The 23,492-nt window shown below is 51.9% G+C and overlaps 1 protein-coding gene across 8 annotated transcripts in view; it reads left to right on the top strand.

The window, feature by feature from the left end:
- The window catches only part of LOC138511197 (tropomyosin beta chain), a 208,846-nt gene that overhangs the window by 116,698 nt on the left and 68,656 nt on the right, over positions 1-23,492 (top strand). For 3 of the 8 annotated variants that reach the window (XM_069626722.1, XM_069626723.1, XM_069626721.1), the window contains exon 1: positions 17,588-17,866. The exons of 4 other annotated variants lie outside the window; for them this stretch is intronic. In XM_069626722.1, coding sequence (XP_069482823.1) covers positions 17,735-17,866 — 132 coding nt within the window. In that variant the 5' untranslated portion in view covers positions 17,588-17,734. Of the gene's footprint in view, positions 1-17,176; positions 17,867-23,492 lie in introns of those variants that run through there. One more of the 8 variants, XM_069626720.1, reaches the window with a different exon arrangement.

Raw genomic sequence — 23,492 nt, 5'->3', positions numbered from 1 at the left:
TTCACCTGCAGGGTGGTTATACACAGTCTCAGCTTGGTCGGTTGGATGTGTTCAGGCGAGGGCGTTGAGGATTGTGGCCGGGCGGTTCGGTCATCGCCTACTGAGGCTGTGCAAGTGGTGGCGGGGAGATTGCCGCTGGATTTGAGAATGAACTGAGTGCTAGATATTGGTTGAGATGTAAATCACTCAGTGTGTGGCACCCAGTGAAGAAGTGCCTGGTGGTTAATTGGCTGCATGCCTATGTAAGCAGGAGTTGGAAGAGGAAAGGGGGGCTCCTATGCGTTCCATGCGGACAGGCTATGGCGGGCGGAAGAGTTGTGTATGCTGGAAAATGTGTATAGGGGGGATGTTGCCTTTCTGGACGCTGCATGACCCAATAATCTGTCTGGACATGGCTACGGTGGTGACCGGGGGGGGGGGAGACTAGGAGACTGGCGTTGCAGTATGTGGGGGGGGGTTAATTGGCTCCCAAGGGTACACTGGCAGTTGCAGGGATCCAGAGAGGGCCAGAGTTGGCATGGCCTGCTACTTTCGGGAGGAGGCAGAGTTCGGGCTATCGGATAATGTGGCCATCTGCACGGCGGAGTTGATGGCTGTGAATCTGGCAGTGGTTAGGATTATGGAGAAGCAGTTGGCTGGAGGGGTGGTGTTTGTGGACGTGATGAGTGCGTTGTTAGCTATCAAGGATGGACATGGTGATAGGAGGGATATAGTAATCCTTATAAGACAGCGGTTGGAGGAGTGTATGGTAGGGGGCACGGTGGTGGAGTTGGCTTCGGTTCCCAGTCACTGTGGGGTTTTTGGTTACAAATTGGTGGACCTGGCTGTGTATGAGGCCACGCTGAGGGGGGAGGTGGATGTTGAGGTCCCCTCGAGTGTGGTTGAGATTCAGGTGGTGGTGCGAGGCAGCATTAAGGGAATGTGGCAAGCTCGTTGGGATATGAGCTTGAAGGGGCGGCAGTTGTATGCAGTGCGCAGGAAGGTGCGGGTTCAGGCGCTTGCGGGGGTGCAGAGTTGACACAGAGAGAGGAGACGATATTGAATCGCCTCAGGGTGGGTCATGAGGGGTTGGCCTGGTAGGGGCGTATGATGAGTAGAGTTGCCTCTGAGGAATGTGTGGCTTGCGGTTGCCTGGAGACGGTGCCGCACTATATGCTGGACTGTGTGGAATTGCTTAGAGCCAGGATGAGTGGCACTGGTGTGGTTGTGAAAGGGTTAACCTTTAAAGGTTGGAGGATATACAGAGCAGGTTGCTTCTTCAGTGTGTGGGGGAGACTGGGAAGTGGGCAGAGATTTGTGGGCTCTGATTGGCTGATTGGTGTGTGTTATGGGGAGCACCATCTGTCCAGGGGGAAATCTCAAGAAGAAGAAGCATGGGACTGCAGGCTGCACAGAGATGTCTGCGGCCAGCGCATAACTCGCCGAGCTGCATCCACGCAGCCCTCGGGGTTTCCTCTCACGTACCCGGGATAACACGCCGCCTGCTCAGCAATGATAGGGGTCCAGCAAATCTGGGGTGTCTCACAACCCCTCACTCAGTCAGTCCTACCCTGAGACACACAGCATGTTTACAGATCCTGGAAGGTGCTGGGAAGGAGGTCATGCTTTTCGGTATGCAGTGATAAAATCGCCGCAAAAATGTCGCCTGTACAAAAAAATTGCTGCAAAAATGCTGTGATTTGACCCGTTAAAGGTGTACCCCATTACACCATTTAAGGGGAGCAGGGGTTGCGGGCGTGTCCACTGTTTCCCTTAAATGGTATGATGGGTCTAGGGGTTGCGGGGGGGTCCCCCGCATCCTTTACAAGGATTGAGGCAGCAAAACCACAGCCTTTTTGCCGCTATATTTTGTGTCCACGGCCATTATTGCCGCGATTTCAACACATGGAACCTGCATTTCTCGTGTCCTTGTTCCTGGTGGGCTGGTGCAGCCTTTCCTCTGAGGCAGTGGCTGCCTCCCTGGGGTCAGGAGTGTGCTGGGCAGAACTCAGGTGCAAGAAGAAGGACACCACAGGATGAGTGTGTACTGCTGGAAAATGGGCCTGACACATGCTGGGGATGCAAAGCGCTTTTACAGAGCAATCAAGACTGCAGAGGCTGCAAATGTTTTATTTCCTAGAAAGTTCCCGTTTTTGTTGCCCTTTTGGGTTTTGTATATTTTCTTGCTTACGTTTTTCAAAGTTCCCAAGTTTCCCCTTGCCATATGCAAGAAGGACATCCAGTCCTCGTATTTTATGCTTCAATTCCGGGAGCTGACATTTTTGACTTCCCATTTAAAATTTAAGAAAACTACAAGTCCCAGAATTCCAAGATAAAAATAACTCCACCTGCATGAGGTACTCGCGCATGGCAAGCGGACTCTTGTAATCCCTGGTGTTTGTGCCTGTAAATAACAAGCCAAGAGCAGGGGGTGGGGCGAGGAAGGCAAGGCACGAGTCCCCAGCATGAGGTTGATACAAGGAGGCAGTTTCTGACTCCCAGGAACCCTAGATAAGGCCCCGGGAGCATGTCCCAGAGCAAGAGAACCCCACCCTCCAGAGCAAACAAATCAGCGTGCAGCCTGCCCGGCAAACACCCTTTGCACACTAGCAGAAGCCCGCCTCCCGCGAGCCATGGTCAGCACGTCCCACCTGACGCCTATCCTTTATGGACGGACGGCATCAATGCTGCAAACTGACCCAATTTACTGGGGGAGCACTCCCCCTCCTCCCTTCACGTGCAGGAGAAGTCAGTGGTGTAGCTGGAAGGGACTGAGTGGCGCATCTTTGTGTTGAATAATGTGGGTGACTTGAATCTAGGATGCTGGCTACTTTGCATAAAAACAAAGTGCATTTTGGGAGCATAAGAATGACCACCGATTTATCAAACATGCCTGTGCTAGTAATGTAAACGTGCATTCCCTCTGAGCCTGCCATGCGCACTGGGTATGGTGCTCATTTCCTCTGTCACAATAGTCACCCCGAGAGTGAAGCGTGCATGCTCCATGTACACAGATTGGATGGTTTCCCTGCTTGAGTTTCCCCGTCACTGCGAAGACCCTGTGAAACCAGCCCCACTGTGACAAGAGCACACAGACCAAGAAGAATACACACCCACGACTACACACTCAACCCGAGAAGATGGAGTAATGAGGCTCAAGCCTCGGTATCCAAAAATCACCGCTGATGGATAAAAATCTATCACCAAGAAGACCAAGCGCCTGCTTGAGCTCGGGCTGTCTTGGCGGCGACTTTCAGAGGCAGGTTGTGAAGTTGTCGCATATCACTGCTGGCACTGATACTCGTACAACGTTGAGATTTGCGGTAGAATCGAAACTCGCAACTCTCGGCGCAGACCGGTGCAGAGAGCTTCCTCAACTTGTGGGGAGGCAATTGGGGCTCAGGTCAGCATGGAACGGTGCTTCGGCAAGGCAGTTTCCTTCCCTGGGCTGCATGACTTGCAAATCAGTACCCAAGTTCCATTCAGCCTGGCTAAAGACTCGCCATCTCGCGAGGTCACATCGCATGGCCATTTATTTATTTGTTTATTTCTATTGCGCCGAAGCCCGCAGGCATCAGGGCGTGTACACTGAGACATGGACAACAGAAGGAGTCGAGACAGTCAATTCAAACAGGGCAAGGAGAATAATCTACTTGAATAGTAGTAGTGTTTTTAGTTTATTTTTGAAGATCAGAAAATTAGATTCTAATCTTAAAAAACATGGCAGCTCACTCTATTTTCCAGCAGCTTTGAGTGCGAATGTACGTCCCAGTCCTTTGACTCTTTTGGCGTAGGTGTGACCAACCGGGCCATGGGCTTCGGATCTCAAGGATCGGCCTGGTTTATAAGGAGTTATCTGCCCTATATGGGGCTGATCCATAGAGGCAATGGTGTACGATGGTCATGGCCTTCAAAGCAACACGATCTTCCAAGGCTAGCCAATCGAGAGACCTCCTATCTTCTGAAATGTGCTCCTTCCTTATTTTCCTTTTGATGGCTCTCACAGCGTTGTTCTGGATAATTTGGCATTGCCTGATGCAGTTCTTGTTTGCACCGGCTAACAAGGCATTGCCATAATCCAGCCTCCAGAGGATTGTAGCCCTCGCTATTGTGGCACAGTTTTTTCTGCTCAGGACGGGTCTGACCCGTTTGAGCAGCCTCTGGTAGTATGGGCAATTTTCTTTCAAGTACGCAACGTAAGATTCCGCTCCCAGGGAGGCTTCAAGATAAACACTTAAGGTTTTTACCTTGTCGGATACAGGTATCTGAGCGTCTCTGATGGTGAAGGAGGCGTAGCCGTGACCCAGTTTGGCCCTAGCCTGGGACGAGCCAAAGATCATAAGCTTGGTCTTGCTTCCATTTAAGCAGAGCCAGTTTGACTTCATCCAAGCCTGGATGGTATTGTAGATATTCGCAATTCTGAGATTATCTGTTTCATGGCACCCAGTTAGTTCAATAACCAATTGGGTGTTGTCGGCAAAATTGGTGAAAAACACCCCTACGTTAGTAAGAAGGATGTAGAGACACTGAATATATAGATTGAACAGTAGGGGGGAGAAACTCGCCCCCTGGGGTACACCACATAGGACTGCTGATGGTGGTGATGACTGGTTTCCCCAATAGATTTTAGAGCTCCTTTGTGCAAGAAACGAGGTCTCCCAGTTTATTACATCCTGTGAGCAGTTGCCTGAGTGTTCTAAGGCCTCTAGAAGCTTCTGATGGTCTAACAAATCAGGTGCTGCTGACAGGTCCAAAAGTATCAGCATACCTGTCTTTCCTTTCTCCGTGATGTTGAGCATTCTGGTCTGTAGGTCAAGTCGCGCGGTTTCTGTACTGTGTGCTCCTCTGAAGCCAGATTGTTGTGTGTGGAGAAGATTGTTATCGTCCACAAACAATTGGAGTTGCCTGGTTGCATCGTTATCTCAGATCTTTAATAGAAAGTTGCAATTTGTAATTGGACGAAGATTGGAAGGGTCCTGTTGATTGAGTTCAGGTGCGACGGTAACTGCTTTAATAACTGCTGGGACCTTATTGTCTCTAAAAGACGCATTAACCATTCTAAGAAGAAAGGGTGCAAATATATCCGTGTTGTCTAAGATTAGTTTGGGAGGCAAGATATTTTCTGGGCATGTAGTAGGCGGTGTAGATGAGAGTAGTGTCTTCATATCTTCAAGGGAGAGTAGTTTAAAGTTAAATGTATTCCTGCTCCTACGATTGGTAGAATCCAAGAGTCTTTGAAAGAAAGACAGACCCTGCTGTATACACCCAGACTCTGGACAGCCCTCCTCAGAATTATCCCATCTCTCTTGCACTCCAGGAAGGAGCTGAAGACCTTGCTCTTCAAGGAACACCTGCTCGCCCTTTGACTCCCGATGGCTCCTTTGTAGTCCCCAACTTTTCACATACGCTGTTTTGGACTACAGCTCCCATCAACCCTAGCCAGCATGGTCAATGTTGAGGAATCATGGGTGTTGTAGTCCAAAACATCTTTAGACACACAGGTTGCAGACCGCTGCCTTCTACATACACAATGTCTGCATGCAATTCCAAAGGATGCGATAACTTGGCATTAATGAATTGGGGTGAGTCGCGTGCGGGTAGGGACGAAAGTTAAAAGCGAGTCTTGAAAGGTTCTCTCAATCACTGATATTTTGTAAGTACAAACATTGCAAAAATGCTGACTCCAGCGTTCGAGGGAATTCTCAAATGGAGCAACAGGAGCCGCTCCCATTGGCAAAAATCGTCCAGTCGTTAAAGGGTTCAGGGATCCTGCTAGAAACATAGGCCCCAGACAGGAGGCTCTTTGTTGGACAACATGAGATGTCACACGGGGAGCTACCGATCACGAGGAACAGAGGAAGACACACAAAAAGTCAGAAACGCTTCCAAGAGGCCATGTTGAGTGAGTTTGGACATTTGGATAGCACCTAAATAAACTGAAATGCCTCTAGGAGCTGTACTATTTGAAGCCTCCTTCCCTGGCCACAGCGTCAGTCTGATCCTTTTGCGTCCAGAATGAGGCATTGATCCAAGTGAAATGATAGCTCTGCTGACAGCTATGGCAAACCCCTGGGGTACCCTAGAACACCTCTGAGCCTTCTGGTCTCACATAGGAACATAAACAATGCAGGCTCATAAGGCCCCCTCAATTGATCAACCTATCGGTCAATCCGTTTTCAGCATATAGTGGCCCCATAGACCAGCACACATCTGCTCATAGCCTGCTGCATGGCCCACTGAGCTCTAAAGCAATGGTGGCCAACGAGAGGCTCTCCAGGTGTTTTGGCCTCTGACTTCCATGATCCCTCACCATTGCTTATACTGGCAAAGGCTGATGGGAGTTGTAGGCCAGGAGATCTGGAGGGCTGCAGGTTGCCCACCACTGCTCGAAAGGCACCTATGGCCAAATTCCCAACTAACGCTAGTGGTGGTGTGAGGGGTCGGCAATGAGAGGCAGGCACGAGGTGGGCTTCTTCTCAAAATCAGACATTTTATTCAACAAAACAGGGCTGGAGAAATGCCCCTCTAGCCCTATTCCAGAGGGGAATTTCCCTTCCCCAAAACTAAATCTAAGGATCTGTCCGGGTCAGGTTGTTAGTAACTTAAAAGCTGTCCCTGTGTCCAAACATTCTAAGCTGACCCTCATACTAGACACAAAACAACAAAGGGTACAAGGACATGCCTTTGAGTGGATATTAGCAAAATGTGTTCACAATCAAAAATATTAGAATAAATCCAACAAAACATATAGCTTCCAAGGAAAGATCCTTGGATGCAGAAAGTGGTTCCCTTCCCCTGGACCTTCAGGTAGGATGGCAAAAAGTCTCTTTATCCAATGGTTCGGTTTGTGTCTTAATACTGAAGGTTCTTGTTCAAATAATGAATTGCTCAACAGTCTTACTTTAACTTGGTCAAACAATACATTCCAAGAACAGTCTCTCTTCACCTTGATCAAACAATCATTTCCATAACAACTTTTCTTTAGGCCTTTAGGTAACTTTTGAAGATTGCCTGTTGTACTCCCCTGCCAGCAATCCGTCTGTGCGCTTTTGTGGATTGCCTGGTCTACTCCCCTGCCAGGAATCCTTCTGTGGGCTTTTGCGGATTGCGTGGTCTACTCCAATGCCAGGAATCCTTATGTGGGCTTTTGTGGATTGCCTGGTCTGCTCCCCTGCCAGGAATCCTTCTGTGGGCTTATTTGCGGATTGCTTGGTCTACTCCCCTGCCAGGAATCCTTCTGTGGGCTTATTTGCGGATTGCTTGGTCTACTCCCCTGCCAGGAATCCTTCTGTGGGCTTTTGTGGATTGCCTGTTCTACTCTCCTGCCATGAATCCTTCTGTGGGCTTTTGTGGATTGCCTGTTCTACTCTCCTGCGAGGTATCCTTCTACGGGTTTTTGCGGATTGCCTGGTCTACTCCCCTGCCAGGAATCCTTCTGTGGGCTTTTGTGGATTGCCTGTTCTACTCTCCTGCGAGGTATCCTTCTATGGGTTTTTGCGGATTGCCTGGTCTACTCCCCTGCCAGGAATCCTTCTGTGGGCTTATTTGCGGATTGCGTGGTCTACTCCAATGCCAGGAATCCTTATGTGGGCTTTTGCGGATTGCCTGATCTGCTCCCCTGACAGGAATCCTTCTGTGGGCTTATTTGCGGATTGCTTGGTCTACTCCCCTGCCAGGAATCCTTCTGTGGGCTTTTGTGGATTGCCTGTTCTACTCTCCTGCGAGGTATCCTTCTACGGGTTTTTGCGGATTGCCTGGTCTACTCCCCTGCCAGGAATCCTTCTGTGGGCTTTTGTGGATTGCCTGTTCTACTCTCCTGCGAGGTATCCTTCTATGGGTTTTTGCGGATTGCCTAGTCTACTCCCCTGCCAGGAATCCTTCTGTGGGCGTTTGCGGATTGCCTGGTCTACTCCCCTGCCATGAATCCTTCTGTGGGCTTTTGTGGATTGCCTGTTCTACTCTCCTGCGAGGTATCCTTCTATGGGTTTTTGCGGATTGCCTGGTCTACTCCCCTGCCAGGAATCCTTCTGTGGGATTTTGCGGATTGCCTGGTGTGCTCCCCTGCCAGGAATCCTTCTGTGGGCTTTTGCGGATTGCCTGGTCTACTTCCCTGCCAGGAATCCTTCTGTGGGCTTTTGCGGATTGCCTGGTCTACTCCCCTGCCAGGAATCCTTCTGTGGGCTTTTGCGGATTGCCTGGTCTTCTCCCCGGCAAGGAATCTTTCTGTGGGCTTTTTTATGGATTGCCTGATCTACTCCCCTGCCAGGAGTCCTTCTGTGGGCTTTTGTGGATTGCCAGGTGTACTCCCCTCCCAGAAATCCTTCTGTGGGCTTTTTTGTGGATTGCCTAGACTACTCCACTGCCAGGAGTCTTCCCACAATATCAGAATTTGTATGCAAAGTTCTTATGTAACTCCAGGTGTCTGGTATTTCCGCTTTCCAGGAATTCTCTTGTGAGCTTCTCAGTTGCCCTGGTATACTCTCCTGCCAGGCATCTTCCCACAATGTTGAAACTTTACCCAACTTCAGGTGCCTGGTATTACTTCTTGCCAAGACTTCTCTCATTTCACTGTTCGGTTATCGCAGTAGCATATTTCCTGACGTGCTTGCCATATTTGCCTATGGTAACACTGGCTTCAGTTTTCCCCCACATTGGCATATCGTGCCCCTATCCTTGCTTGTGGTTCCTTATTGCACTTTGTCTTGCCAGCATTCACATTTTCTGCTTGTTGGATATTTGAAATAGGATTGTACTTTATCCGCTGCCTTCCGGCTCAACCGCACCTCCAGGAGCTCCACTGCGGGTCCCAGTTCTTCTGTGGTCCCTCAGGTGTGCCTGCTGCATCTCTCTTACTCTCTCACCACACCAGTAGGTGAGCCTCGCGTTCTTGAACCTCTGCCATGCTTCGGACGTTCTCTCCCTTGCAGCTTTCTCCGGCATGGTTCTGTGTCTCATTGCCTTTGCCATTTTTAAATATCCCACGCACCTTAGGCAGAGTCGAACAACTAGCCTGCACATTAGGCTTCAGGCTTCTCATGATCTGCATAGACACCTTCCCCGTCTCAGTACTTTTGGTTTTATGGGAATTGAAGTCCATAGCTGAAAAGAAGGGACTGTTAAGTGACAACATTCTATTAAGGACTTAGGTATTAGAGGGTCTTCGTCAGAAGAAAGGGGGAAATACCGCCTCGCACACAATGGAGTCACCACCTCCCCCCCGGTTACTGTTTCCTCCCGTGTGATCCTCCCTCATATAGATGCCCCCAGGGTCAGGATCAGGTAGCGGCTGAGGTTCCCTGGTCACATGGGAGGAGGTCACTGACGGAGAATCAGTGATGACAGTCATCACAGTGGCCAGTGCCAATCTTGCAGTGTGTGGTTAGACATGTTTGAAGCCTTGAACGCATTGCAGCGTATGAAGTGCAACGCTCTGCACCAGGTGCAGCTTCTAGATCACACTCGCTGGGAGCTTGGCATACAATGCATGTTTGTAGTCCACATGTAACGGCTGTGAGAAACCCAATGGCATTCTCACACCTATTCCCTAGGGATCCTCTGTTCAGGTGGCCAGAGAAGGGACTTTGCTTTTGGATCCCGACCCTGGGTGGCGGGGTGAGGGGTCAAGCAAGGGAGGACCACCTGAGTGAAGGGTCCTTGGGTATTGGAAAGAGGCTACCTGAGGGCGAGACATGGTATCCCCCCTTTCTGATAGTGGCCTACCCTCCCCTCCCATATCCTATATGGGCTATTGTCAGTCCTATTCCCTTAACCCAGATGACGCGCAATGCGTCATCCCACTGACAGGGTCACACGACGTTGATGAAATCTGTATAAACAGGGAATATCATTTTATTCAAACCTGGACGTTACATAATGGCTTGGCCCTGAATAAAGAAAAGACAGAGGTCATGGTGATCTGAATACAGAATAAGATCAAGAAATTGGGACCCACCTATGATTGCTTTTTTATTTCTGAATGTAACATTTTTACAAAAAAGAAAGTTAAGACTTTCGGCATCGTACTTGATCAGCATTTAAATATGAAGGCGCACGTTAGTAGTTTGGTTTCTTCTTCAGCTTACCATATAAAACTGTTCGTCCATCTTCGGGCGGACATTACTCGGATCAATGCGGAAACCATTGCTAGGGCCATAGGAGGGTCAAGAATTGATTATTGTTGTAGTCTATTGATCGGCATTTCCAAATCGACATGCAACCGCCTACAGGTGATTCAAAATAGTGTGGTCAGAGTGGTCAAGGGCCTTAGCTGGAGAGACCATGTCTCGGAGAACAGAAGGAGCCTGCGTTGGCTCCCAGTGGAATCTAGACTACTGTACCGCTTGTTGCTGATCACTCACAAATGCTGTATGGGATTGATACCAATTTATCTGCAGGAATTGCTTACTGAGAAATCTAATACAGGACTCCTCAGATCTAATAATGTGCATCAATTAAAGCTGCCCAGTTGTAACACCAACAAAGCCATGAAAGGGGCTTTTGTGAAAGTAGCGCCCAGGGCATGGAATGCCCTTCCGCTTGACCTGAGACATTTAAAGTCAACAGATGTCTTCAGGAAAAAATTAAAGACACTCTTATTGTCCTAGACACCTCTGCTGACCTGCTGCTCTTATTTCTGAAGTCGTCTGTCTTTCTAGGCCTATGCCTTATCATCTGTCCTGTGTGTTCGCCCTTTGTTCTGTTTATTTGTGTACCCTTAAGCCTACGGGTCCCTGGTTGCATGTTACAAATTAGTAAAAAAATAAAATAAAACCCCCTGTAACTCCCCATGGAATACTGTGAAGAAGAAGAGGCGACTAGGAGAATTGCAGTTTGCCTCTGGTAAAAACCACTTTGGTACTAGGACGAAGAAGAAAGGTGTAGAGGCATGTAGGTATGAGGATTAGGCATGCCCCACTAATAAGTATCTGTAAAGTCAAGCAATAAGAATAATTGGGTCCACCTGAAATCCCTCGACACTCAAGGAACATATAAAAAGGTGGCGTCCTCACAAGGAAGTAGTGAGGTGCGGGAGAGAAGCTGCAGGTGGAGTAGAGAACGTGAAGTGAGCTGTGCAGAGGGGATGAGAAGCTGAGGGACCGAGATGCCGACAGATTTCCCCAGATTTCAGCCAAGGGAGCGGTGCCGGGCTGGAACCCCTTGTGGGGAACAGGCGAAGCGCGACCCCTGTGGAGGAGGCAGGGGCGCAGTCCAGCACTGAAGCCGAGAAGTGCTGCAGAAAGCACCCGGCAGCGCAGGACTGATTATCCGGTAAGCTTCTGTAGCAACGCAGGACTCTGGAACACTCTATAAGGGGCTGTTAAACCTGACGCTCACCAAAAGGCGTGCTGTGCGTAATGTCAAGCGGAATGCTTGAGTTCTGAATGTCGATCATCCAGAAAGGTCATATGTGTGAAACACCCGAGGGCTGCATATCAGAGGAAGGCTGGAGTTCAAGAATTGTGAACAGTGTTGGCTACGTGATAAAAGCTGGAAACTTATTTACAGTGAAGATTACACGTGGTACAAAAGAGCTAGTGAGCTCACAGCATTAGCAGAGTGCTAATATTGAATGCAGGGCGCATAGAAAGAGCTATTGAGCCCCTGCATTAAGAAGGTGAACATTATTGGTTGAATACGAGTGCACCTTGATGGACTTTGGCAAAAAGGGCCGCATGAGCCCACACCACAGAAGCTTCATAGATTCTGATGTCACCTCAAATGAGAGACTTGAACTTGTGAATCACTGAATATCAGCTGGGAGGAGACTTGTGGTTGCGTAACCTGTGATGGGTGGACCGTGTGGTCTAACAACTGCACCCAGATCAGTACGTTTTCCAAAATCAACTTTCTTAATATCCAGGAATAATTCACAATCAAGATATATGGTTGCTGGTTGCGTAACCTGTGATGGGTGGACCGTGTGGTCTGACAACTGCGCCTGGACCAGAAGTCATTACACGTTTGTCAAACAGTAAAGAGGTGTGAATAGTTGCTATATTTGCCTTGGGGAAGGGAGTCCAAACACTTCTGTGATGTGTGAACGTTTTGTTGCAACTTTAAACTAAATCTTCATTTTGCTGGGAACTGTGATATCTGCGAAGAAGCCAGAGAAGGTAACTTCAGAACTTTTACAACTTTCGCCGAGAAGAGGCTATATTGGAATTGTGTTGAACTTGAAGAAGAGAACTTTATGGAACTTTGGAGTAACCTTTGTTGAACGTCTGCTTTGGAACACTGACTTTGGTTGAGAGCATTCCCCCACTAGTTTTCTTGTAGTTGTGAGGACAGCATAGGTTTTTGACATAGACAGATTTTTGCTTTGGACATCCTGACACAGACTTCCTTTCGATTTTGTTTAGGCAGGGAAATCCCACCATAGCACAGGGTTAGTAAGGTGTTACACCATCCTGATAATTAATAAAGTTATTTAAATTACACTTTCATTTTTTGTGTCATCTCTCTTGATACCATGTCTGTTTTACACGGCACAGAACATGAACCAGTGCAGTCCTGTGACTGTCCATGTGTACAAATCCCCAGCCTTAGTGGCTGCACGGCTTGTGCATGCATGCTAAGACTGGGGTCACACGGGGGCTGAGGTTGTATCCTAGAGTGATAAGGAGAAGAAGCACATTTACATCCGGTCTGGGTTAAGCCTAGCAAATGTCCCTTTAATCAGAAGGTGACTTCTGCTGGTTGCCAGGGATTCTGGGGCTGTCTCAGGGTTGGCTTAAAAAGAGACCTAGATCTGAGCGTAATCACCATAGTGGCGGCAAAGCAGATGATACCACCTTCCAGCCTGACTTATCCATGGTACAATGGAGGGAATAGGACCAGACCTATGTCCCCTCTCCCTGTATCAAGCACCCCAACCATCTACAGCCTCATCCCACCTATCCCGCCCACTTTTCATTCTCTACCTCTCCCAGTCAGTGCGGCCTCCCCCAACCAGTGCCACCTATCCCACCTTAATCATGGTATTTTATACACTCCCACCAACCGAGCCAATCCTGCCTACCCTACCCTCTTGATAAACTCCCAGTTATCTCAGTCAGCCGCACCACTCCCACCTATCCCATCCACTGTGCATCCTGTACCTCTCCCAGTCAGGTCAATCTCTCCCAACCACTGCTGCCTATCCCACGTTAATCAGGGTATTGTATACACTCCCACTAACTCAGTTAGTCCTGCCTACTGTACCCACTTCAGGGTACCTGATACACCTTTCCCAGACAGCCCCAGCTAGTCCCACCTAACCCCACTCCCTTCAGGATATGCAGTCCACTCCCACCTCCTCCAGCCCATACTGCCTATGGTACGCAATTATGACTATCATACACAGTCTACCTCTCGGAGCTAGTGCCGCCTATTACATCCTATCTACCTATCCCACTCACTTCAGGCTCTGATATACATTTCAACCTCCATCTGCACCTATTCCAACCCATATCACCTATCACATTGAGTGACGCCTATCATAGACACTCCACCTCTCCCAGCTAGTCCCACCTATGCATTCCCTTACCACCTATCCCACCTACTTATCCCTATTATAGACACCACCTCTCCCAGCCAGTCCCACCTATGCATTCCCTTACCACCTATCCCATCTACTTATCCCTATTATAGACACCACCTCTCCCAGCCAGTGTCACCTATGCATTCCCTTACCACCTATCCCACCTACTTATCGCTATTATAGACACCACCTCTCCCAGCTAGTCCCATCTATGCATTCCCTTACCACCTACCCCACCTACTTATCCCTATTATAGACACCACCTCTCCCAGCCAGTCCCACCTATGCATTCCCTTACCACCTATCCCACCTACTTATCCCTATTATAGACACCGCCTCTCCCAGCCAGTCCCACCTATGCATTCCCTTACCACCTATCCCACCTAATTATTCCTATAAGAGACACTCAACCTCTCCCAGTCAGTGCTACTATTCCATCCCTCCAACTTTGGGCTGTCCTATACACTCCCAACTCTCAAACCTGACCCACATTCCCAGCCTCTCCCACTTACTCCACCCACTGTAGCTGTTACCAGCCACAACCAAATGCTGCCTTCAAACGCATGCAGTGTTCTGTCAGCAACACAATGGCATTCACAGTCAGCACTGACATGGCCTCTGTGAACCAAGAGAACTGGCCTGGGCCAGACTCAGCCAGAGCAATGCCAGAGGTTGCGATTAATTCTAAACCTTCCAGCCATCACCTCTTTTGTTTTGCTGTAGTCAACCCTGAGTGGGACGGGTATGCCCAGACGTGGGTCCCGTGCCTGCTGGGCCTAGAGACTCCTCACTGATGAGGCCTAAACAAGGCCGAACCATGTCTGGGGATGCTTGTGGTCTCGTGCAGAAGGGATGTGACCTAGCAGTTCGGGCTGGACTGCCCCTTTTGGGGTGTGACCAAGCCTTATTTGCATATGTGTCTTTCCCCTTTCTGTAATGGCTTGGCAGGCGAAGAACGATGGTCTGGAGGGTTGCACTGAGCTGTGCCAGCGGCTAAGATTCATTCTGAACCTTCTGGCCATCACCTCTTCTCTTTTACTGGGCCAGGCTGAGGGCATTCATGGAAATTAACAGACTACAGAAGGACAGCTGCCTAGTAAGTCTTTGCTCCAGTATCAATCCTTCTGGCGGTCCTTATCTCCTTTAGTCTCTTTTCTAGTGCAGTCAGGATATTTGTTGCACTTGATTGAAGAGGAATGTAAATAAATAGATGTTATGATGAAAGCTATAAACCCTGTGCCGTCTCCCTGCTCACGGGGAGCCTCTTCCCTGGTCAGGTGACGGAGCTCATCGCCTTCTCCTCTAGACCCTGCTGTGGCAGGAGCCTCTACCCCGACCTGCTACAATCGTCTGCCATGGGCACCGGGGCGTGCCGTCACTTTTATCATTCTGTGGAAAGAGCGGCATCACCCATGTATGTGTCTCTGTCCACTGGCACTGCACTACCAATAGATTCCATTGCAAATCCCTCTGTGTTGTGAAGGGGCGTGTGGCAGCCCCTCTACTGAGAACGAACATGGGTCAAATACCCTGTTCTATTGAATTCTTTCCACTCAAGAAGGTCTACAACCACGGTTTAGCTCACTGCACCCTTCACAGAGGAGAAATATCCATTTGCATATCAGTCTTAGTCCCACCCACCTGGGCAGTCCAGCACCGAAATGCTAGGCAATTCAAGCGTACCACCAGCAACCCCAGTCACGTGTTTTGGCCTAGTCGGGCCTCCTCTGTGTTGTGGTATCTTTCACCAAAAGCCACCCTCAAGTCGAGGCTGACTAGTGTACTATGCGTCGCTAATACCTGGCTTTTACTGGCCAGGCCTTTCTCTTAACTAGCAGATTCTGGGAGTGGTAGTCTTGCTTGACTAGTTGCACAGATTGAATCGATGCTTGTAACAATAAGTGCCATCTCCTGGAGTGAGCAGGTCACCCTACATGTTCTTCATCTGGACATTCATTCAGTCGCGCTGTTACGCGGGCCCAGATGCCTCCGCGAGCCAGAGGCAGAGTATGGCCTGAGCGGGCAAGGCCCACCCGAACTCTGTTAGCAGCGCTGTGTGGGCATTTACAGCTGTTAATGTCACTGCGGTGGGCCCAACTACATCAGCTTCAGGCCCCACTTGTTAGACAATCCTGGCTGCGCCTCTGCCGCCAGCCTGCTTCTAGGTAATCAGCACTACAGCGGGTGTCTGGCTGGAGGCCGCAATGTCTATCGCCTCACGTCCTACGTCTGGAACGCGCTCCACGCACTCTACTCTTTCCCGCTGGCGCTGCAGGCATACTCTCTGCACTCTGTGGTCACTCAGTCTGTATTCGGTGAATGTTTGCCCGCGCGTCACGGTAACGGATTGTATTTAGGGCCTGGTTTAGGATCCTGAGGGATATCTCCTCTTACTTGCGGCTTTCCATGCATGCCAACATGCTCCATTTTGAATAGATGTAGGATACACAGCCGCCCACTGGGGCAATACCTGCCTGACTTGCCTTCACAGTGCAGCACTTCATACCTATGCGAAAACTAACAGGCACTTCTTTTTTTCTCCTGCAGTTTTATATAGCGCTGACATCACCTAGAATACAGTTTCAGGCCGCTTGGTAACACATATTACTGTCGCTATTAACCACAATGTGGTACCCAATGTATCAATCTGGGGGTTAAAGGCTAACCCGATCCGGGTATGGAACCCTGGAAAGGGGGTGGAGGGTGCTGAGATCAGTGAACCCACGACACACAGCGTCATCACGCAGTGGCGTTGCTAGGTTTGGAAAAGAGCCGGGGCTACGCTAATGTCGGGACTCAGGGCTAGCTGGCCTTTTGGTTGTAGCCCCTGAACTTCTACCCGTGGCTATAGCCACACCCAGCAGCAGCGCCTCGAGGCGAGAACATGGCGCTTGAGCTATCCCAGCGGCTGTGCACTGTTAACAGATCTGGCAGTGACGTGTTATTTGTGTGTATGTAACGTGTGCATTGACTTGTGTGTTAACACTGGCAAAACGTTTATGCTTCAGAGATGAGAGCCAAAACATACGTCTTCATAACCCCATTCCTGTTGGGAGAAGCTAGTCTAGTACTGGGTTTAACTTTGCATTCTGGGACTTGTAGTCCCAGGTTTCCCCGTTGTAACCACACACCTACAATTCCCAGAATGCAAAGTTAAAACCAATACTGGACTAGAATCACCCCACGGCAACCGGGCAGGAACGCAAATAAGAACATACAGAGCGGCCTAGGGGCGTGGAGGGGCGCCTGCCGGGGGTTCGACATTTGTTAAAATACAGTGCACAATAGTTACAACGGCGGAGTGCTATATGTTTTTTGATGGGTTGTTTAAACACTTGCAAATAAAGTTTCTTGTAGCGCTTGGAGCTTTGGGGGGTCAGGCGGGGACCCCCCGCGGCCTCTCTGCGGTATGGGCGTCTCATGGCAACCGGCTGAAGGTAAGGCGAGGAATGCAGACAGGGGCCCCTTTAAAGCGAGGCGCCGGGAGGGGGCAGCGGGCAGATTCCTGCGGTGGAAGGGCGGGAAGGAGGCGAGGCAATGGGAGGGGAGGGGCTGGGGGCAGGAGGGAGGGGAAGCGGGGCTAAGGTGAGGGAGGAGGCAGGAAGAGGAGGGCGGAGACAGGGGAAGGGGGAGGAGCAGGAGGCATGATGATGAGGAAGGGCGAGGGGGAGAGGCTGCACCGCGAGCACTGAACTCTGCCAGAGGAGAGAGAGAGAGAGGGGGGGGGACAGCTCAGTCCGCAGCCAGGTCCAGAGGGGGAGTGAGGTACGGGGGAGCGGGAGGCAGGCACAGGGGACCCGAGAGGCACGCGGGGCTCCAGTTCCAGGTACAAGGGGTCGCTGGGAGAAGTTTTACAGGGTCCTAGGAGGAAGGGCGTGACCTTGGCCTGGCTTCAAGATAAAAAGATCCGGACCAAACCAAGACCCAGAGAGCAACGGACTCGAGCAAAGAAAGGGTAACTGGGGCAACGGGGCAGAACATTCCACAAACTATCTTTAGCTGAGTAACTACTGGACCACTAGAGCCAGAACTGGACCAAAAGCCCACTGACCAAAGATTCCGGGACCCCCTCCCCCCCGCCCCCACTCGGACCAAGCCCATCCCACTAGGACCAAGCCCTGCACGCCGAGAGAACTTGAGCGGGACCTTTAACTGGGCGGGGTCTCGGGGTACCCGAAGCCTTCTCGGATCCGAGACTATTCTTCCCGTTGAGGCCCCCACCCCCAAGCAGGGAAGATGTCGGGTGGCAGTTCCATCGATGCGGTGAAGAAGAAGATCCAGAGCCTTCAGCAGGTGGCGGACGAGGCCGAAGAGCGGGCCGAGATCCTGCAGAGGGAGGTGGACGCCGAGAGGCAGTGCAGGGAGCGGGTAAGTGCGCCCGGGGGGCTCCTGTCTGTCTCGCCCACACGTTGCCACATGTTATGGTGCTGTATGAGGGGCCACCGCATGCCCCAGCGGTCAGACATCTAGACTCCTAGACTCCCCACCAGGTACAACCCCAACACTTCTGGGGCCTGAGGTGGCACCTTAACTGCTGGGGCTGATGGAGGGTAACTGGGCAGCAGTGTCAGTTATGGGGCTGGCACTAGTCGGTGTCTGTGGTGGGGTAGTGTAGGAGGCTGGCGGTGTGTGATGGAGTAGCTGGGAATGTAGATGACTTCAATGGATGACGTGTGTTGAGATGGATGCAAAGGTTGACTCTTGTGGACACTTGATGGGTGGTAGAGTTGCTGGTAACGGGGCTGCTGCAGTACGGTGGCCATTCCAGGGGAGTGTTGGGTGGTAGAGTTGATGGTAACGGGGCTGCTGCAGTACGGTGGCCATTCCAGAGGAGTGTTGGGTGGTAGAGTTGCTGGTAACGGGGCTGCTGCAGTATGGTGGGCATTCCAGGGGAGTGTTGGGTGGTAGAGTTGCTGGTAACGGGGCTGCTGCAGTACGGTGGCCATTCCAGGGGAGTGTTGGGTGGTAGAGTTGCTGGTAACGGGGCTGCTGCAGTACGGTGGCCATTCCAGGGGAGTGTTGGGTGGTAGAGTTGCTGGTAACGGGGCTGCTGCAGTATGGTGGGCATTCCAGGGGAGTGTTGGGTGGTAGAGTTGATGGTAACGGGGCTGCTGCAGTATGGTGGGCATTCCAGGGGAGTGTTGGGTGGTAGAGTTGCTGGTAACGGGGCTGCTGCAGTACGGTGGCCATTCCAGGGGAGTGTTGGGTGGTAGAGTTGATGGTAACGGGGCTGCTGCAGTACGGTGGCCATTCCAGGGGAGTGTTGGGTGGTAGAGTTGATGGTAACGGGGCTGCTGCAGTACGGTGGCCATTCCAGGGGAGTGTTGGGTGGTAGAGTTGCTGGTAACGGGGCTGCTGCAGTATGGTGGGCATTCCAGCAGAGTGTTGTGTGGTAGAGTTGCTGGTAACAGGGCTGCTGCAGTATGGTGGGCATTCCAGGGGAGTGTTGGGTGGTAGAGTTGATGGTAACGGGGCTGCTGCAGTACGGTGGGCATTCCAGGGGAGTGTTGGGTGGTAGAGTTGCTGGTAACGGGGCTGCTGCAGTATGGTGGGCATTCCAGCAGAGTGTTGTGTGGTAGAGTTGCTGGTAATAATTAATGCCTTCCATAGTGGGGGCAGTGGTGCAGCCGAGCTATTCCTGGTCAGTGGTGAAGGTGGTGCAGCCGAGCTGTTGCTGGTCGGTGGTGCAGCCGACCTGTTGCTGGTCAGTGGTGCACTAGAGCTGTTGCTGATCGCGCACTGTTCCAAAGGATGGTCTGTTGAGTGGTAAAGATGTTAGTGATGTGGGTTGACTCCGTTGTGGATGGCAGTGGTGCGATGGAGTTGGCGTGGCAGGTTCGTGGTGTGTAATGGGGTAGGTCTGGTAGGTGTAGTGTGTGGCACACATCCGCCATTGCCTTAGGCAAGAGTTTGCTACATCGCTGAAGAGTGGGATGGCCGCAGTGGCGCATGATGTCCGGCTTCCACACCCTCTTCAGATATTCTACCAATGTGTGGACAACTCTTCAGTGGACATGGGCCAATCCCAGAGCCTTAGCTTACTCCAAGCCGGGAGCTCCTCCCCCGCTGTTCTCCACCTTCACTAACCCATGAATTCCTCACTCTGCCCCTACAAATTATTCACACACCCCATAACGTCCCATGGACCATCCCACGTTACTACCACCCTACCCAAAACCCGACTGGAGCCATCCTTCAGTACTGTCCACCCCACCGCAAACATGCCCCCCCATCATTACTACCAACTCCCTCACACCCCAAAACTACAAGGAGCCAGGCCTCATGAATGGCAAAGATTGGAGAACCCAAACTCTTCCATCCATCCCACCTGCAGCCATTCCTAATGGCCCCCACCCCATGCTTTCCCCACACCCAAGCCAGCGACAAACAAACCCTGCTTCATTACAACCTTTGCTGGACCTGCGCCTGGAGACTGCCTTGGTAGTGTGCTGTCCAAGAGCTCCCTCACCCCCATCCAGTTATTCACCCTTTATTTGCTATGCAAGAGCTCCATCACCCACATCCCAGCCACCTATTCGCCCTCTCTTTGCTATGAAAGAGCTCACTCACCCACATCCCAGCCAGCTATTTGCCCTCTCTTTGCTTTGCAAGAGCTCACTCGCCACCCACATCCCATCCAGCTCACCACTCGCCCACATCTGATCCAGCTATTCATCCTCTTTGCTATGCAAGAGCTCCCTCGCCCACATCCCATCCAGCTATTCGTCTTTGCTATGCAAGAGCTCCCTCGCCCACATCCTATCCAGCTATTCACCCTCTTTGCTATGCAAGAGCTCACTCGCCGACATCCCATCCTGCTATTCGCCCTCTCTTTGCTATGCAAGAGCTCCCTCGCCCACATCCCATCCAGCTATTCACCCTCTTTGCTATGCAAGAGCTCACTCGCCCACATCCCATCCTGCTATTTGCCCTCTCTTTGCTATGCAAGAGCTCACTCGCCCACATCCGATCCAGCTATTCACCCCCTCTTTGCTATGCAAGAGCTCACTCGCCCGCCCACATCCCATCCAGCTCACCACTCGCCCACATCCCATCCAGCTATTCGTCCTCTTTGCTATGCAAGAGCTCAATCGCGCACATCCCATTCCGGCTATTCACCCTCTCTTTGCTATGCAAGAGCTCATTCACCCACATCCCATCCTGCTATTCACCCTCTTTGCTATGCAAGAGCTCACTCGCCCACATCCCATCCAGCTATTCGTCCTCTTTGCTATGCAAGAGCTCAATCGCGCACATCCCATTCCGGCTATTCACCCTCTCTTTGCTATGCAAGAGCTCATTCACCCACATCCCATCCTGCTATTCACCCTCTTTGCTATGCAAGAGCTCACTCGCCCACATCCCATACAGCTATTCGCCCTCTCTGTGCCATTACAGCTCGTCGCAATGACTCGCACCCCAGCACGCCCCTTATCCCTCAACCCACTCGTCCATCCTCACTCGTTCCATTACCCCAGTCATTCACTCTGGCTCCATACTCCGGCCACCCCTTGCCAAATTCTCCAGAGCTATTCACCCTCACTCTCTCCTCCCTTCTTGAAAAGTCTCCTCTTGCTCCTGCCACCCACTCTCTCGCCACATTGTTTCACCCTCCCTTTCTCGGCCACTCGCCCTCACTCCAGACCAGTCATCCACTTCATCCTGAAGCCACTGTGTGTCTGCTGTCTTTAGCCGTCTATTCTCCAATCAGGGGGGTGGGGGGGGGGGCAGTACCGTCGGTTGAGGGAGGGGGAATCTGTATTCATGTTAGCCCCCACCCTTCCATTCGCCCCATATACCGATGAGTCGCATGGCTTCCTACCCATGCACTCGGGTGTCTAAATTACCCCCCTCCCCCTGCTTGCCATGGGCCTCTAAGCAAACCCCAGTGTCTGGCATCTGCCTCGCCATGGTTCCCAGCCTGTTAGTCTTTCCTGCAGTGGTTCCACGTCTCCCGCCATACATCGCTGTGTCCTATTGGTCGGTACCTTCACTCAGACCAATCTCTCTTATTGGTCTCTACCGTCATAGTGCGTCTGCAGCCTAACATTCCTGCATGCTATTGGCCGCTCTCTTCACCACGGTTCTCTGTCCATAGACGAATGTTTCTTATTGGTCTCTGCCTTAACCATGCTGCTCCATTTCCGCCCAGACACTGTACGATTGGTCGGTCTCTTCACCGTGGTTCACCGTCTCCAGCCATGCATCCTGTCCCATTGGCATCTCCCCTCACCCTTCTTCACCGTCTCCAGCCATGCATCGTGTCCCACTGGCCTCTCCCTTCACCCTGGTTCACCGTCTCCAGCCATGCATCCTGTCCCATTGGCCTCTCCCTTCACCCTGGTTCACCGTCTCCAGCCATGCATCCTGTCCCATTGGCCTCTCCCCTCACCCTGGTTCACCGTCTCCAGCCATGCATCCTGTCCCATTGGCCTCTCCCCTCACCCTTCTTCACCGTCTCCAGCCATGCACCGTGTCCCATTGGCCTCTCCCCTCACCCTTCTTCACCGTCTCCAGCCATGCATCGTGTCCCATTGGCCTCTCCCTTCACCCCTCTTCACCGTCTCCAGCCATGCACCGTGTCCCATTGGCCTCTCCCTTCACCCTTCTTCACCGTCTCCAGCCATGCACCGTGTCCCACTGGCCTCTCCCCTCACCCTGGTTCACAGTCTCCAGCCATGCACCGTGTCCCACTTGCCTCTCCCCTCACCCTTCTTCACCGTCTCCAGCCATGCACCGTGTCCCATTGGCCTCTCCCCTCACCCTTCTTCACCGTCTACAGCCATGCATCGTGTCCCACTGGCCTCTCCCTTCACCCTGGTTCACAGTCTCCAGCCATGCATCCTGTCCCATTGGCCTCTCCCTGATTCACCGTGTCCCATTGGCCTCTCCCTTCACCCTGGTTCACCGTCTCCAGCCATGCACCGTGTCCCACTGGCCTCTCCCCTCACCCTTCTTCACCGTCTCCAGCCATGCATCGTGTCCCACTGGCCTCTCCCTTCACCCTTCTTCACCGTCTCCAGCCATGCATCCTGTCCCATTGGCCTCTCCCTGGTTCACTGTGTCCCATTGGCCTCTCCCTTCACCTTTCTTCACCGTCTCCAGCCATGCATCGTTTCCCATTGGCCTCTCCCTTCACCCTGGTTCACCGTCTCCAGCCATGCATCGTGTCCCACTGGCCTCTCCCCTCACCCTTCTTCACCGTCTCCAGCCATGCATCGTGTCCCACTGGCCTCTCCCTTCACCCTGGTTCACCGTCTCCAGCCATGCATCGTGTCCCACTGGCTTCTCCCCTCACCCTGGTTCACCGTCTCCAGCCATGCAGCGTGTCCCATTGGCCTCTCCCCTCACCCTTCTTCACCGTCTCCAGCCATGCATCCTGTCCCACTGGCCTCTCCCTTCACCCTGGTTCACCGTCTCCAGACATGCATCGTGTCCCATTGGCCTCTCCCCTCACCATTCTTCACCGTCTCCAGACATGCATCGTGTTCCATTGGCCTCTCCCCTCACCCTTCTTCACCGTCTCCAGCCATGCATCCTGTCCCATTGGCCTCTCCCCTCACCCTTCTTCACCGTCTCCAGCCATGCACCCTGTCCCACTGGCCTCTCCCTCACCCTTCTTCACCGTCTCCAGCCATGCACCGTGTCCCATTGGCCTCTCCCCTCACCCTTCTTCACCGTCTCCAGCCATGCATCGTGTCCCACTGGCCTCTCCCCTCACCCTGGTTCACCGTCTCCAGCCATGCACCGTGTCCCATTGGCCTCTCCTCTCACCCTTCTTCACCGTCTCCAGCCATGCACCCTGTCCCATTGGCATCTCCCCTCACCCTTCTTCACCATCTCCAGCCATGCATCGTGTCCCACTGGCCTCTCCCTTCACCCTGGTTCACCGTCTCCAGCCATGCATCCTGTCCCATTGGCCTCTCCCCTCACCCTTCTTCACTGTCTCCAGCCATGCACCCTGTCCCATTGGCCTCTCACCTCACCCTTCTTC

This window comes from Ambystoma mexicanum, chromosome 6p, assembly GCF_040938575.1.
Source record: "Ambystoma mexicanum isolate Mex_15411 chromosome 6p, UKY_AmexF1_1, whole genome shotgun sequence".
In the NCBI taxonomy this organism is placed as follows: Eukaryota; Metazoa; Chordata; class Amphibia; order Caudata; family Ambystomatidae; genus Ambystoma; species Ambystoma mexicanum.
This window is presented reverse-complemented; position numbering and strand designations above follow the sequence as displayed.